We start from the raw sequence: 16,970 nt of genomic DNA, 5'->3' as shown, positions 1-16,970 counted from the left end.
GATTAAAGGATTAGAAAACATGACTTATCGTGTTTTGACTCAAAGAGCTCAATCTCTTTAACAATAAAGGGGTGACTTGATTACAATCTATAAGTCCTTACATGGGGAACAAATATTTGATAATGGGCTCTTCATTCTAGTAGAGAAATGTCTAACAAGATCCAATGGCTGGAAGTTGAAGCTAGACAAATTCAGACTGGAAATAAGGCATACATTTTAAACAATGAGCATAATTAACCATTGGAAACATTTACCAAGGGTAGTGGTGAATTCTCCATCACTTACAATTTTTAAATCCAGGTTGGATGTTTTCCTAAAAGATCTGCTTTAGGAATTATTGTGGAGAAGGTTTCTGGTCTGTGCTATACAGGAAGCCAGACTAGATGATCACACTGGTCTCTTCTGGCCTGGGACTCTGTCCTCACACCCCAAACCCTGGCCTTTGTGTCTCTCTGCAGGGTCCAGCTCTGCCTGCGCAGATACACTGTGGTTTATGCAGGCTAGGATACATCTGTAACCCCAGCCCCAATGCCTGTTCTGCATGGCATTAGCGACTGTGGGGGTGCAGAGGGGGAGTCTTTGGCCGGTAATGACATCCCTTTTCTGGGGAGGGGGCCAAGGACGCAGCACACTGCAGCAGGGGCACTGGAACAATTTGTATATTGATCCATTCTATGCATCTGAAGAAGTGGGCTGTAGCCCACGAAAGCTTATGCTCAAATAAATTTGTTAGTCTCTAAGGTGCCACAAATACTCCTGTTCTTTTTGCGGATACAGACTAACACGGCTGCTACTCTGAAATGTGTACAGTGGGGAGCTCAAGAAGCAAATTGTAAACCCTGTATATGATGGAAACCACTTCAGGCCAAGGGGTGCAGCAACACCCCTATTCCAGCAGCTCTGCACTGCACCACCGCCTGCCCGCCCCCCCATGCCTCCATCGGTCTCTGGTGTGTGGGAATCCCATGAGTTACTACTGCACCATGTACGCCACTACGTACACCAATCATGGCGGCCTCGGCAGGAGAGCTGCCCACGTCCGGGTACACATGGGCGGGTCGCGCGCGAGAGAGCGAAGGCTTCCGCATTGAGAATGAGGCTAGCGGAGAAAGATGGGTGCCCACGCCCACTTTTCCCCTCCTGCGCCTGCTATTGGTTCGGCTTCTCTCCCCCCCCTCCTGGCCCCCCCCCATGGAACTCCGGGGCGACTCACGCTGCTGCTGCCGCTTGGTCTCGCGCAGCAGCGCTCGGAGCTGTTGCACCGGGAGCAGCTGCGGGTGCGGACAGCGGAGCGCAAGGCGCCGCGGCCTCGGGCTAAGATGAGCGAGCTGAGGCAGAGGCTCGGGCGGGAGCCAGACGGGGCCCAGGAACCCGAGGAGAAGGTAACTGGGCGGGGTCAGAGCTGCACAGAGGCAAGGAACCCACAGCTTTGGACTGGTGCTTGCAAAGGAGCCGGGGTGGGGGGGATGCAACAGCGGTTGCGGAAGATGGTCAGGGGGAGCTGCAGTTGGGGTGACCATGGGGTACAAAGGAGATGCTGCTCACGGTGTGGGCTGCAGAAGATTGTAATGAGCTACGCGGGGGATGGGACGGTGGGGGTGTCGTACAGAGAGGGGGTGCAAAGGTTGGGGAGGTATAAGGAATTAGGGGTGCAATGTAGTGATGTACGCTTCATCGCCCTGGGGGGGGCTGTACGAGGTTGGGGTGTAGGATGTGCGTGGGTTGCACTGTTGATGGGATAATCAGCATGAACCGGAACAAAGATATTTCCAGCACTCCCTGAGGAATCGGGGTTACAGCGGATGGTTGGGCTGATAGCAGTCCCATCCCCTTGCAAGAGCTTTGTGGGCTACATGTGTTTTGGTATAAACAGAAGCTTTTTGGTTTTGGTCTCCCACCAGAACTGTAGGCTTATTTGTCATCTTTCTGAAAGGTGCTAGGATCCATGTGTCCTTGCAGGGAGACAAAATCTTTCAAAACAAGAAGCAGGAGTGCACTACGCTGTATGGTGTCTATAATCTGTTGCATCAAATCTCAGTACCAAGAGAATTTGACATTTATTTGTAACCCAGAGCTGGGCTTTGAGTGCTTTGAAAATAGTCCTGAGTAAACAAGACCTAGCTGTGGTTCTTTTTCTATACGATTATAGAAGTATCTACTTTTCCTGATAGGCATATTGGTCCTTTTTTTGGAGTGCAATTGGTTTCTGTTGCAGGAGCTCTGATTATTATGGTAATGTGGATATTATATTCTTTATATACTGCCCCAAGTGTACACAGCATTTTACAGACCTACCCAAAACAACAAAATCTCTGTATGGAGGAGCTCACAAAATGTAGCTATAATACGCCACCCCCGAGAAAAAAAAGTATGGACTGTTGGATTACACAGAATTTATGATTTCAGCAACTAATAAGAACATTTAAAGGACTAAGAATTGTAATACACTGTTTTTGTTATTTATCAAACAAGAAAACATCTAGATGTTTTAAGGGGGAAAACTGTCACCATCAAGTTGTCTTGTAAAGTAACTCTAAAAAGGGTTGTGCTGTCAAGATAAAAATCATATTTAAAAATGCATCTTTGTCCTTGCAATGAATCATGTTAGAGACATTGAAAATGAGAACTGAAAAATTGTATTTACTTTTTACTTTCTTGTGCTGTTAGGTTAATTTTTGCATCTTGCTCAGCCTAGAGGTTACACTAGGCAGGTCAGTTTCCTTTTGGCTCCTGTTCATTAGGGCAGTGTTATTGTGCTAGTACTTCCTACACTGCAGTGGAATGTTTGAACTACTTAAAGTAAAAAAGTTAAAATCATGATATTTCTATGTTTAAGTAAACATCGAGGAGTATGTAAAATCATTTCTTCTTTTGACAGCTTGCATTTTTTTCTACAATTGCAGCAATGTTCCTCTAATACCTCACATGAGTTTTAATATATATCTTTGGTTCTAATTACCTATATCATTCTTGTATAATTGTAGAGCTGAAACTTAAGGAAAAAAATGACCCTTTATTGAATGGGGTAGCTAAAAACTTCTTCCTTGGAAGCTTGGAGACACTAGTATTGCTTAACTGAGATGAAAACATTCTTGGTCAGCCAAACAAGCTGAGCTTGTCTTAGCTATGTGGGATATGTTCTTCTTTAAGAAGGTCAAAGGGCTGTTATAATGTAATCTCTCTTGTTATCTACAGCTAACAAAGCTGTTTTTTCATACAATGAGTTTTCCAAAAGGGCTCCTCCAGTTATATGTGGTCGATACCTTGAGATGCAATCCTCCCAATTAGAAGTCTGGGAATTACGAGGCATCGTTCATCCCAAAATAACCCAAACCAGCAAACAAAATGCGAAAGACAAAGAATTACTGCAGCCACCTCTGATGTTAAAGGTGGCAGCTGTGCAACAATACACAGCAGTTTAGGATAGGAAGCAAATAGTATTTTGAAACTTAACAGGGAGAGAATGAGGTTGTCAGAATGTGATTACCTAAATTGGGTGCTTGGCAAGATTATCTCTTTAATGTATTTTCCATTCCGTGTGCAATGAGGTCCATGTGAGCAGACCTGTGCAGCAAGCTCCCTGTAAGACCCCATGGAGTCTGATATGGTAAAGCTGATTAAGACCAGGGTTGTCTTCCTCAATGTTTTGGAAAGTGCCTGGCACACTTCATGCATGATAGCAATAGAAATAATAGCAATTGAGTGTAGCTTGTGTGTGGATGCTGTAATGTATGTGCAGGTCTTTTTGTTGAAGCCTTCGTATCGTGTTTGAGCATCGTTATATGGAAGAGACTGTTACCCATTTTCTGTTATATTTGTAGCCTTGCCAAGAATAATAATTCAGCAGAGTTCGCTCTGTTTCACAGAAAAAAATTAGCTTTGCAAAGAATAGAAGCCCCGTATGATTCTTAAACGTTTTCTCTTTTTGCTAATTTTTTAAAGTTAAAGTTGTACATTATTAAAATGTAGCATTTCAGCATTTTCCCCCTACCTACATGGTGTTTTACACTTCAGTCTGCGTTGATAATGGAAACAAGAGTTAGTTTCACTTTCTGCTCCTGGTTCGCTGGCACAACACACTTGCTCAGGGGTAGGCAACCTATGGCACGTGTGCCGAAGGCGGCACATGAACTGATTTTCAGTGGCACACTCACTACCCGGGTCCTGGCCACCGGTCCGGAGGGCTCTGCATTTTAATTTAATTTTAAATGAAGCTTCTTAAACATTTTAAAAATCTTATTTACTTTACATACAATGATAGTTGAGTTATATATTATAGACATAGAGAAAAAGACCTTCTAAAAATGTTAAAATGTATTACTGGCACGCAAAACCTTAAGTTAGAGTGAATAAATGAAGACTCGGCACACCGCTTCTGAAAGGTTGCCGACCCCTGCACTAGCTGTTATGTTTCTCTTTCCATTGGTACAAGGGAATGTTTAAATGTGAAAGTTTTCACTGAAATGAAAACACATTCCGTGAAAACATTTCCCTGTGTATTAGATTTTGTAAGACTTTAGATTCTGGGTCTCAGAGATAGGGGATAGGATTCTTTTGATTCCCTCCAGGTCATAGTGAAATGCAACAACTAGGGAAATTTACACTGATGTTAATTGTGCTGTACCTGCTGTATGGATAAATAGGAACTCAATCCTATTGACCATCTTTACCAGCAAAGGATTTGATTAAATAATAACTGTCAGTGGATGTTTGTTATTAGATGAATACGATGAAAGTTCTCAGCCCCTACAGTACAGTTCAAGGCTCTTGTTCTCCCTTGCTGTTTATAAACTCATTCTTTTATTTGCTATAAAATTGGATGTGGGTGTCTTCTTAGTTGAAGTGAGGAAAGACTTTAATGTGAGTGAGATCAAAGTCTAGCGCCTGTTTTACAAGCATCCTGTTGAATCACATTTTCCTTCAACTGCAATTTTACATAAGTGCACCAAACAAATCTAACATTTTTTTTCTGTTGTACATGAGATCCAGGGATTTTTCAAGAGTCTCAGGGGCTAGTAAGACATTTAGCTAGCACGTGTGGGAAGGGAGGAGGGCAAGACTGTGCCATTTAGAGGCATAGTCTTTAGGGCTGCAGATCTTACTGATGCATGATTTACAGCTTTCTTTGCCCACCCTTTGTGGTTCACATCCTGCATCTTGGTGGAAAATACCGTCCCTTTTAACTATAGTGGCAGCTGCGGGACCGAATGGTAGAAGCACATTTAGCAGCTCTGCTGCGAGGCATACTTGCGCGGTGGGCCATACAGGTGAAATTTTCCATTGCAGTGTTCAGATACTTCTACTGAGCATGCACAAACCAAGAAACTTTATTTTTAAAAGGGATGGGGGAGGAGGTGTTAAAATTGAATGCAGGAAACGGAGGGAGAAATGCATAGTGGATGGAGGGGCGCCAGAACGGGAGGGGGCAGGGGGCCATGGTTCCATCACTTTTAAAAGTGGGAGGCCATAGGCCAATTTTACCAGCTGTACGGGTGAGGGAGCGGGGGCTTCAGGAAGAAGGGGGCAGGCCATGGTTCAGGCACTGGTGGCCCCTCCCACTTTTATGAAACTTCTGCTGCTCCTGGTCAGGATTCCTGGGTTCTATTCTTGGTGGGAATGTGGTGACTTTTGGGGTTTAAGTGTTGAAGTCTTCGCCACTGACTCACTGACCTTGTTGTTTAGCTATCTACATGCTTTATAAAACACCCATCAGAGTAGTGTGTAGCTAGCCAACTCTAACTTGACTTCTTTGTGCCGCTAGTATCCACCTGTATAATGGGTATAGTACGTGCCTGCCTCACGACGGTTTTGAAAGGCTTCACTAATGAATGTGAAGTGATTTGAAAGCATCAGGAGCTATGTTGGTGACATGTTGTAACACTAAAGCAAAAGAAGGATACAATTCCTTTAGCTCAGCTTTTGCATCGTGCTCTCTCTGCTTGGGTGCATACGCACCCCCTCAATTAGACAGATGAGCGCATATGGCAAATAGAATAGAGAAGCTGAGACTGGCTGTGAGGATAGGGGAGGAAAAATGTAATGTGAGACCCACACTTGAATATTTAAGCAATTCTGAACCCCCTGGTTGTTCATTGAGGCGCCCCCAACTTGTATATAGATCACTAAAGGCTCACAAGTCTGAATTACAGAGCTACGATTACATCTAAAGGATCTGGTGATACCACAACTCAATACACCACAAAATACGTGCTTTTTTGATACAGTCCAAAGCCCTGAAGGACTAGGGTTACTTCCCCTTATTCAGAGTGTCCCTGTGACTTCACTTTTAAAATTCTTAAAGGAATTTAGAACTGATGAAAAGTGCTGGTTTATTTGATCTCCGTAAGAGACTGACAGGCCCAGTTTACTTTCAAGAGAGACGGCAGCAGCCGTGTCCCAGCCCTGACCCGAGAGGTCATTTTGGTCTTCATTGCTCACTTACTACTTGGCTTCTCTGAAACTGCCAACAGAGGTGCCAGTTAGTCTTTTACAATGGTGCTGTTTATTGTGAAGACATTCTGCAACTAGGAATTGGTCTGAGACCACTCTAATATAGTTCATGATGGTTGGCCATCAGATGGTAGCAACTTTTACCACTGCTAATCTGGCCTTGAGCTAGGGAAAATGTCACTAATTGATCCTGGTTTCCATCAGTCACTACGTACCAAGAAGGATTTGTTCTTGCAAGGTGCTGAGTACATCGCAGTCAATGGGAGTTGAGGGCATTCAGCACCTTGGCAAGCTGAAAATATATATGCAACTCTCCTCTTCACTGCCTGCTTCTTTTCAGGTTCATATCGATGCTGGAGTGGCTTTGATCACTGATGGAATCCAGTAACTTAAGGATCTGGTCCCAGAATCCTTCAGTGACAATATTTTGTGTGAGTGAAATGCATAGCAAGGTGCTTGACTTCTGCTAACCCATTCATTGTTCTAGACATAAAACTGCACTGAGCTTTCCCACATAACAAAGGCCAGGCATGACACAGCAGGAACTGAAATGCTGAATCCAGTGTTTTTTTTGTTGGTAGAAAATCTCAAACAGGTACAGTGATGGGGAGACAGACACACTGGTTTGTTCACAGAATCTTCTTGATGGGGATGTTGCCAGTGTTACCTACACACTAATAAGTGGCTAACTTATTTTCTTCTGTTTGGCTCAGTGTTTCATTTTCTAAGCCTGCAGCACCAGATCAGCTGTACTCTCCAGGCAGATGACTGACCTGTTCTGCTGAACTCTTGCTGTCTTAAACTCTGCAGAACTTATGTTTATTCACTATGTATAATCAGGCCACTCTAGCCCATTGTGATGGAGACTGTGGCACTTCAGCTTGCGAAGGTGCTGAATGTCCTCAACTCCCATTGACTGCAGTGTTCTCAGCACCTTGCAAGAATAAACCCTTAGTATGGTGTCCCTTGTTCTATTTCTGAACCATATGGTTATGACAAGACAGATGAAGCTGAGATGGAGGGGAGATTCTTTCATGGGAACAGAAGACTAGCAATCAGAGCTCTGCATTTCTGTTTCCTACTCTGCCACCCTCTGTACCCTTCTTAAATCTACATATTAATTACCTGGTCTGTAAATGGCATATGCCTACCTCTCAGGGATATTGTAAGGCTTAACAGACTTGCATAAGGGATGAACTTGGCTTTGTTTGGGAAGTGACTAGAGCTTCTTGGATGAAATGTGCTAGACACAGTGAGTGCAGATAACGGGAGATCAAGGAAACCAGTCCATTTACATACACTATGATTTGCCAACCAGTTGCATCTCCTGGTTCAGGGATGCAAGGAAAGGATTGGTTGCTAAATTCTTTAATATGACACAGTTGCCGGAATTTTGAGTGGAAACTTCACAGTGCTTGCTATCGTTTGCCCCCAAAATCCAGTCTAGTGTTATAAGTATCCATCTCACTCTGTCAGCTGCCTCACTTGTAATATTCTCTTCAACTTTTCTTTAGCGACATTAAAATTTCCCAAGTGCATGAAAGATGGTGAAGATCAATGGATTTCTCTTTATAGATGAGTTACACTGTACATCAGTGACTAGGTTTGTAAAGGTAGCCGGGACTTCCTGACACCGACAGCACTAGATCAACAGGATTGTCTGTTTATCCATAGAGGGGCAAATCCTGCTTGCCTTTTTTACATGAGCAGTCCAATTAAAGTCAATGGGACTGATCAATAGAGGAAGGTGAGCAAGGTTTTGCACAATGTTCTTATTAGCAAATTAACTAGATCAGCTAGATCTTTCTTATATTAGGACTTGAAAAATATTTGCCCCTGGGAAATAAAGGGTGCTAGTTTCTGTATTTTATGATGGCAGAAAGAGCTTTCCAGAAGTGAACAGTGTATAAATTGTTGAATTATGGCTTTTTTTTTTTTTTTTGGTCTGCAAAGGGCTCCAGAGCCACCCTGCTGCTTATAGCTTCCCTAGTCAGCAACAGATTTAAATGGCTGTTCAGAAACTTGTAGGAAGCAGGGATGCTGTCAGCATTGCTATTCTACTTGGCTGCTGTTGGAGCCTCTGCAGCACTGGAACTGTTGACCTTGGACTTTGCGGGTAGCTCCTCATACACTCTTTGACATCTGCCTTGAGCTGGTCAGCTTAGCTTTCTGGTTAGGAGAGATCTGATTTCCCCCCCCCCCCCCCCCCACCCCCCGCCTTGCTTACATTCTCCAGCCCTATCTAGCTCTTATGTCTGGAGATTTGAGGCCAAGGTCCTCACTTCCTTCTCCTTAATCTCTTGTGAATTGCATGAAAGGAAAGGAGGGCAGAGAGAGAACAAAGCTGTTCCTAATGGAAGACAAAGCTCTAGGCCTGGCAGTGGTGCGAGATGATCTGGAGGGGTAGATGATTGGCTGATGCTAGATGATCCTAGGGAGCAAAGACAAGAAAGAAGACCTAGAATGAGACAGTTGCTTTAAGTGGGAACCACTTCAGCAAAGGGACTGGCATTGTGCCATTGGTGGTTGTGGTGTGAATTTAACGGCTTGCCCCTTGGTGAGGGCACTGGACGGGAAGATGCTGTACAATAGCTTCAGGAGTAGAAGTATCAGGGTTTGTTCCTTGTGTGGCTGCTGGAAGTTATTTGCAATGACCGGTAGAGTTTTGGGTAGTTACAAAGCTTTGGACACGCTGGAAACAATAGTCAAAGGTCTTTAAGATAGCATGTAGATCAGAGGTTATTGCACACGTGTTACTGATAAGATAGTAAGAGCGAGATTTAAAAAAAAATCTACCCTGTGGTTTGGCTTAGCTGGTGTTTGGCTAAATTTCATGTTTTAACTGTATTCCAACCTGGAAACGACCACTCTTAACGTTTTTAGGACTCTTTTGAAACAAGAGAATAATTACATTTTATAACAGTGATTCCTTACAAACAGATGCACATATTATTATTGGTTCATGTGTGGACAAGACTGTTTCCCCATAACACAGCTGATTATATATCATCCTTTGAGATTTGTCCTCTCCTAGAACTCTGCAAAAAGACTCCCCATCCCTTCTGTGACACTGCACCCCATATTCTTCATAGTGATATTATTACATAGCATAATTAAGATGTATTTTATGCAAGATGGGCCGTGCAAGGTGTCATTGGAAAAGGTATGATTTGCTGAAGATGATTATCCTGTTTGTATGCATGTATCCATTTTGTATCTGAAGTTCTGAATATTGACTATGTGTCTGTATTTCACATGTAGTCACATCTGGGCGATGCCCACTAGGCAAGATGCTTCCAGTCTAGACAGCTGGTTGGGAAGAACCTATTCATGGTAACGGGCCATTAGAAAGAACAATAGGCCTTAAAAGAAGCTTATCCCACACTGGGTGAACCTTCCTGAGAACACTCCAGACAGCCTATAAGCAATGGCTGCTATGACAGTACAAGGACATGTGATCAGGCCACATGACTCTGGACTCCATCTTGGGATGTCAGTGTTTTTCCACAAACCGGTCTGGGAGCCAAGTTTTAAAACAAAGGGTTTCCGCCATAGGCTAAAGCTATATAAGGCAGGGAGTGACATTGTCTGTTGTTCTTCACTCCCCACACAAGAAGACTCCTGGAAAGACCTGAGGCGCAAAGACTGGACTGGGAGAAGTGCTGGACCCAGGCTAAAGGGATTTCTAGCCTGTGTATGAAGACCTGAGAAACCCAAGCTGTAAAGCTAATGCAGCTTGTACCTTAAGAATCTAAGTCTGCCTGTACCATCAGTAAGGGTGAGAATCTGCTAATTCATATCCAATCTATCTAATATATTATGCTCAGTTTGCATTTTTGTTTATCTGTTAGGTAATCTGCTTTGATCTGTTTACTATCCCTTACAATCACTTAAAATCTATGTTTTGTCGTTAATAAACTTGTTTTTTCTTTATCTAAACCGGTGCGTGTGAGTGAAATGGATGGGAAATTGTAGCTGAAGGAGCAAAGGCTGTTGCATATTCCTTTCGACATTGAGGGGGAGGCGAACTGGACAATACATTCATACTGGTTGGAGTTTGGACCAGGGCAGGACAGTACACCTCTGGGGTCTTAGGCTGGGAAGCTGGTGGTAATTTTGGCTGTAGCCCCTCTGTTGTTGGTTCACATGCAGTGGCTGGTCAGAGAGCCTGCATGCAGCTGCAGCTGGGTGTGTCCCTACCTGTGTGTATGCTGGTGGAAGTGTAAGACAGGGAGCGTGTCTGCAGCTTGTCACAGCAGCACAGTATCTGAGGGAGGCCAGGCTGATGGGTCAGTGGTATCCCAGTTCTAGCTAGCACCCCGGGGTGAACCCGTCACATCCCTCCCCCCACCACACACCTGAAACTTTACTCAAAAATTCCTTGCCTTAAAGTATATGGGGAGCACAAAGCCACCTTTGTGTGAATTTTTGTGCTTATAAAATTATGAGCTGAAGTGAGGGAGAGTGGCCGTTTTTAAAATCCGAGTTTATGCACGTAAACAGTAATGTGACGGTAGGAGCTGAGATTTAGTACTGAACAAACTGCACGTACAGTAAAAATCAGAACAATGTTCAGAATTCATTCATTGTTTAGCCACCTGATTCTTGGTCAGACACAGCAGAGTGTCCCAATAAAGCCTTCCTTCCCGTTTCACGAAGCTTTTTATACCCACAGTGGTCAAGGTGAAAGAAGAAATCACCCTCTTGCTCTGTTTATTGACCCTGCACATGAGTGGTTTTCAACCTGTGGTCCACAGATCCGCAGACTAAGATTTCCAAAGGGGGCCGCACCTCCGTTCGAAATTTTTTAGGGGTTCGCAAATGGAAGAAAAGTTGAAAACCACTGCTATACATCTAAGCCCCTTCGTTTTCAGTTTAAACCTATTTTTACTGAAAAATGCCTGGGTTTTACAAAATATTCTTTTTCTGATTTTCACCCTACTTTTGTATCATTCAAATATATAACAATAACTTCTTTTATTAGGAAAATACAACACATTGCATGCGATATATGTATTACAATAATACATTAGTCTGTGTGTATATGCAAAGAGGCCTGTGGAACTAAGACTGTGTGTTAGTCTACAAGATGCACACACTAAACAAACAGACACGCACGCAAGCTCTGAAGTGCCTGCGCCTCTGAATGTACTGATGAATCTCATGCCCACCATGTACCCATTCAAGCTGTTAGCAGATAACGGTTTAAAGATTTGACCCACTAAAATGGGAAGAAAACAAAAATCTGTATCAGAATGTGTTTCAAAACACAAGGAATTATTCAAAAGTTTTAAAAAACAAAACAGGAGAAAAGGATGAAGTTGAGTTTGTGCTGCAAATGGTGTGGCCCAATTATTAAATAGAACTGTTAGTCTATAAATATTTACAAGTCTACAACAGCAAACTGTTTATTCAGATGAAAAGTTTTATTTGGGGATTAGAGGATGTATTGTTTTCTTAAACTCAGAGGGGCCATTGTGTTTTGAGTTCTGTTTTAGTTCTGCAGCAAACCACATTGATGAAGGGAATTCAGAATATTATCTACTGATACCACCCCCCTCCCCGTCTTTCCATCCACCAAAATAAACCCTGATATTTACCCAGAAAAATTTATTATTTTTTTGCGCTGATTTTCACCTGTTTTTGTTGTTGTTATGGTAATAAACACTGATAAATTTCTGGGAAAAATTAAATAAAATAAAGATGGAAAACAAAGGGCCCTATACACGTAGAACATACTTCACCCAGGAATCTGAACCCAGCTCTTCCCCACCCTTTTCTATTCTGGGACAGCCAAGAGCTCAGTTTAAAGCATGTTAATTTAAAGGGAAATACATCCAAAAGGGAGATAAAAACAAGTAGCTTCATTTTAAATTTCATATATAGAAGAGCACAATATACACCTACATTCCACCTACTTACTCCCTTTCAGTGGAAAATGGCATTCTTTAATTTCTATCCTACACTGCTATACAGCGTTGGTGTGTGCTTATAGAGCAGTTTAACACCTAGGAGTGGCATTGCCCACTGCTGGTATCGGCGAAGCACTGTGGGAATCTTTGGGATGAAAGTCACTACAAAAGTGACAGAGTTTCTCCCTTGAGTAATGAGACAATTTCTCTGCTGTGGAAGGTGCTTCATTCCTGGGCTCAGACAGTTGAATTTCAGCAAGCTGAAGTGAGAGACCTAGAAGTGATGAACAATTAAAATGCAATGAAAAGAAAGCTACAGGATCTGGCCTGTCAGAGGTTGAGGTAGTCATCACTGATTCTCAAGTCGGCTGGAAGAAAAGCCAGGCATCTGAAGTCACACAAGAGTAGGATGCTCCAGAAGCAATTAGATGTGGACCATACAACTAACTGTCCATCCACCCCACAGACCCAGATTAAGTTGACAGGGAGTTAAAGTTTCCCCATGCAGGTATCCCCACCAATCTGGCACTTAATGAAGCCTGTAAGGTTGGTTATTTAAAAAAAAAAAAAAAAAAAAAAAAAAAAAGGGGGGGGGGGGGGGAAGAATTGTCAGACATTTATTGACACAGGCATTTCCCATGTGTTCCAGTTCAGTGAGCATCCAGGAATTGGGACATGCATATAAACTGAGAGCCGCTGCATACAACATCACAAAAACACATGCTGACTGAAGTATTACTGTCCCCCTCTACTGAGCCTTGTAGCTTTGTTTTGAACACAATCAAATTTAGCAAGTCAGTAGGATCTGATCAGAGATGTGTGCAGTCTGTGTTCAGCCCAGCAACAGCCAGATAAAAACTTGATATTGGTGTCAGCAAGTGTGATTCATTCAGAACAACATATCCTGGTGACTCACTCAGTCAGCACAGCATGATGTTTAGCTGTGAGGATGGATGTGTCCCCCTCACCCACTGCTCCAAAAAAAAAAAAAATCCTATTTGGAGTTGGTTTATTCTGAGAGGGTAAATGTACTGGGCTCAGAGTCCTTTGCAATTATGTATTACAACATACAGTGGTTGAAAGATTCTGTCATCTTAGCACTGGCCTAATATTTAGACTTGTTTGAAAAAAAACATTTACTAGACCCTATTGTAAAGAGTCCTTTCGGGAACCATTTTTCAGATTGCTTCTCTTTGCTAGAGCGCCGTTTAGCACCGACCCCTATCTGGTGTGCTTTGTCATTGTTGCATTGATCCATGGAGATACACGTACACACAGGTACTGACGGGGAATGCGACATGAACGCTGATCCATGCCCCCCATCAAAGGGGTAATCACGCTTTATACTCCTAGCACTCAAATATAAAAATGTTATTAAAGCTAATGTTAAAATAATTATATAATACATAGGTGGAGAAAAGAGTGTCTGTACATCTGGGTATAGTGCTTAGATTATCGACAAATACAAAGTTTGTTTTTAAAAGTCACATGCTACATAGAGTACATAATCAGCAATAACCCAAATTGAGGTGAATAGATTTAACAATACAGTTTAGATATTAGAATCCGAATATTCCGGTACATCACTCATGAAAAGTTGTACAGAGATTTGGTTGTGGAAAGCAAAATATATTACTGAGTGGAGAGTGTCCCTCAGTAATTGAGAACTAGGTAGGTTGTCCATTTAGAAAATACCATCCATGAGGAAGGTATTTCAGTTACTTTCCTGACTGCGCACAGTGATGGGTTCTCCAGGAATATTGACGAGATAAACAATGCTTCAGAGCACACGCTGATCAACACTGTGGTCAGGACGGAATTCCTCTCCTAGGTCCCAAAGCATGCAGCACTACACACCTAGTGAGTAGCATTATCAGGTGGCAATTTGACATTCCCGGACCACCCAGTTATTGACTACAGCCAGAGGCAGGAAGCTGGGTTTGATGGAATAGTATTGATCAAGTCACATTCTCCTGGGGGGCAGATCTTCATCTGGAACCTGAAGGAAACAGGAGCAAGTGTGTAAGGGTTTGTCTACACTACCCGGTGCTGTCCCATGCCAGCTGACTCGGGCTAAGGGGCTATTGAATTACGGTGAAGACATTCAGGCTCAGGCTGGAGCCTGGGCTTGAGGACCAAGTAGGAAATCCATAATCACTATCAGACTACCTGGAAGTAATTAGAGCTCTATTTCTGCAAGCACTTTAGCGTCTGGTCTGCCATTACCTCAAGAACATGATTGCGGGATTATATCTGTACTGTTTTCTTGCTGGAAGTCCAATTTGCTGAAATTAGGGGAATGAGCCTCCCCAGTCTGTCCCAAACCCAGAGCTAAACAAGCACCTCCTCCCACATTTCACTGGTCCCACATACACTGAGTTGTTTAATATCCATGGAGTTGGGCTGCATTTTTCTTTCTCATGAACGCAGAAGTCAGTGGAAAAATGCTTCTAAGCTCAGGTTCCCAACACACACAGCCAAGAAGGAGTACATTGGAAGAGTTCTGTTCTCTTCACCATAAAGCAGACAGTGGTCCCGGAAGTACAGAGAGCAGTTTGATTTCCCCTTCTCCCTCCCAAAGGACATTACTACACTGCAGACTCTTTCCCATCCTCTACATTTAGTCTCATTGTCAGACCTTCAGCAGGGTAGGTTTTTCACCCTTCACTTTAATTAGTTGCCTCAATTTCTGGAAGATGTTGCACACAAGCAGATCGAGCAGCTGGGAAGAAGCAATTTCTGAACATAGATCCAGCAGAGCAACTAAGGATCTGGTACTGTATCTGGTTTGCCAATTTTGTTCCATTTCTCCCTACATTTAAATCCCTCCTAAGATCCATTTCATCTGCAAGACAAACAAAGGGGAGCAAAGCTCTTGTAGTAGCTATAAATTAGTTCCCTAAAAGAAAGGGAGTGTAAGTAGGTGGCATGTAGGTACCTGAGTTGACAGTTGGCTAGAGCACAATGGCTAACACTGCTTATGAAAAGTGCTTTGGGATAATTAGTGACCACAATTGGTCAAGACCCAAGTTTTGCATTTCATTTGACTAATTACTTAGGCCTTGATTCTGCAAGTCCTTCCACATGCGAGTTGCTGCCTACACACCAATAATGTAAGTTGGGGCCTTACCGAGTTGTTCCCATTTCTTTAGTTGTCAGTTCTATTGACCCAAAGCCCGATTCTTTTTTTTTTTTTTTAAGCAATAGCTAGTATTTTCTGTCTCTGCTTCTTGCTAGATTCTTGCAAAAAGAATAAATGTCTCTTTCCATTTAGATGAGGTGAGTGCACAGATAAAAGGATTTCTTGAACTAATACAAATCTAATGCTGTTAATTGCTTGGGTCGGTTTCCCCATTTGGTGGTGACGTTTTTGGCATAGAAATACTGCCACTTGTTTCCATGACAACTTGGATCATGTCACAGATACTCAGGCAAATAGCTGATGCTCAGTGTCCATGTGGGAAAAGGCTGGGCTAAACGTGCATGAGTATTTAGTGATGCTTGCTTACACGAGGAGCCCAAAAAGCCACAATAGAAGAAGATGGTATTTGTTTTACCCTTAAGAATTGATTTACTTATTCCAGAATCCGTGTCAAATATCCTGGTTTATAACATGTACTGGTACAAACTGTGCTCTCAGAAAGGCTGGCAAGAACTAATAGTTCAACCTGGAAAACAAGAGCAGGGCTCTTCAGCCAAGAGATAATGCTACTAAGAGGGGACGGGATAGGAAGATGTAAAATAACACGGGATCAGGAAAGATGGTTTGTGTGCTGCTATGTATCCTTTTTGCTAATGCAATACTAAGGGATGAGGCAGAGGCAGCCAGTGAAATTGAAAAACACATTCTAAAAAGGAGATGGTAAACTCTCTGTGGCGAGGACAGTCTTCTTGTTCTGTTTGTACAGGGCCTAGCACTGTCAGGCCCTGATCCATGACAGGGGCTCCTAGGTGCTACCCCAATAAAAAGTAATTGGTAATTTTACACAACCCACTTAACTTGTGGAACTTATTGCCTATTGTCTCCCTTTCACCAGCCAAGGATTTGCCTGAAAAATAGCTATCAATGGATGTTTGTTATTAGATGAATACAACAGGTGTTTAGTTCTCAGCCACTACAGTACAGTTCAAGGCTCTTGTTCTACCTTGTTGTTTATAAACTCGTTCTTTTACTTGTTATAGTAGTATTGAGGTTATGAGTTTAGTAAAGTTCAGACGGGTTAGAGACGTTTATATGTCAAGGAACATCAACAGTTGGATGTAATAAGATTAATAGATTCCAAGGCTAGAAAAGACCATTATGATTGTCTAGTCTGACCTCCTGTATGACACAGGTCATAGAACTTCCCCACAATAATCCCTAGAGATAAAAATATAAGTGGTATAACCCCTTATCCTTCATGGGTTAGGAAGAAACTTCCTTTGGGCGTAGGGTTATTTCTCTGAAGCTTGTAGTATTGGACACAGTTGGATTAGATGGATCTGTGTATCTGTGATTCGACTGAATTACTTACAAGTTATAATGGCTATAATGAGAACTGATCAGTACCTGACTTGTATTATGAGAACAAGGGATTGCTCAGACTAATGGCCTTGTATAAAAGAAAA

At 42.7% G+C, this 16,970-nt stretch overlaps 1 protein-coding gene across 1 annotated transcript in view; it reads left to right on the top strand.

Moving 5' to 3' along the window:
- The first annotated feature begins 1,097 nt into the window (after nt 1-1,097).
- CDS2 (CDP-diacylglycerol synthase 2) overlaps nt 1,098-16,970 on the top strand; it is a 44,458-nt gene continuing 28,585 nt past the window's right edge. The window contains exon 1 of the mRNA XM_005285194.5: nt 1,098-1,382. Within this exon, the coding sequence (XP_005285251.2) occupies nt 1,113-1,382 (270 nt within the window). The 5' untranslated portion in view covers nt 1,098-1,112. The remainder of the gene's footprint in view (nt 1,383-16,970) is intronic.

The sequence above is a fragment of the Chrysemys picta genome, chromosome 2, assembly GCF_011386835.1.
Source record: "Chrysemys picta bellii isolate R12L10 chromosome 2, ASM1138683v2, whole genome shotgun sequence".
In the NCBI taxonomy this organism is placed as follows: domain Eukaryota; kingdom Metazoa; phylum Chordata; order Testudines; family Emydidae; genus Chrysemys; species Chrysemys picta.
Note: the sequence above shows the minus strand (reverse complement) of the source record. Positions and strands in the feature narration are given on the sequence as shown.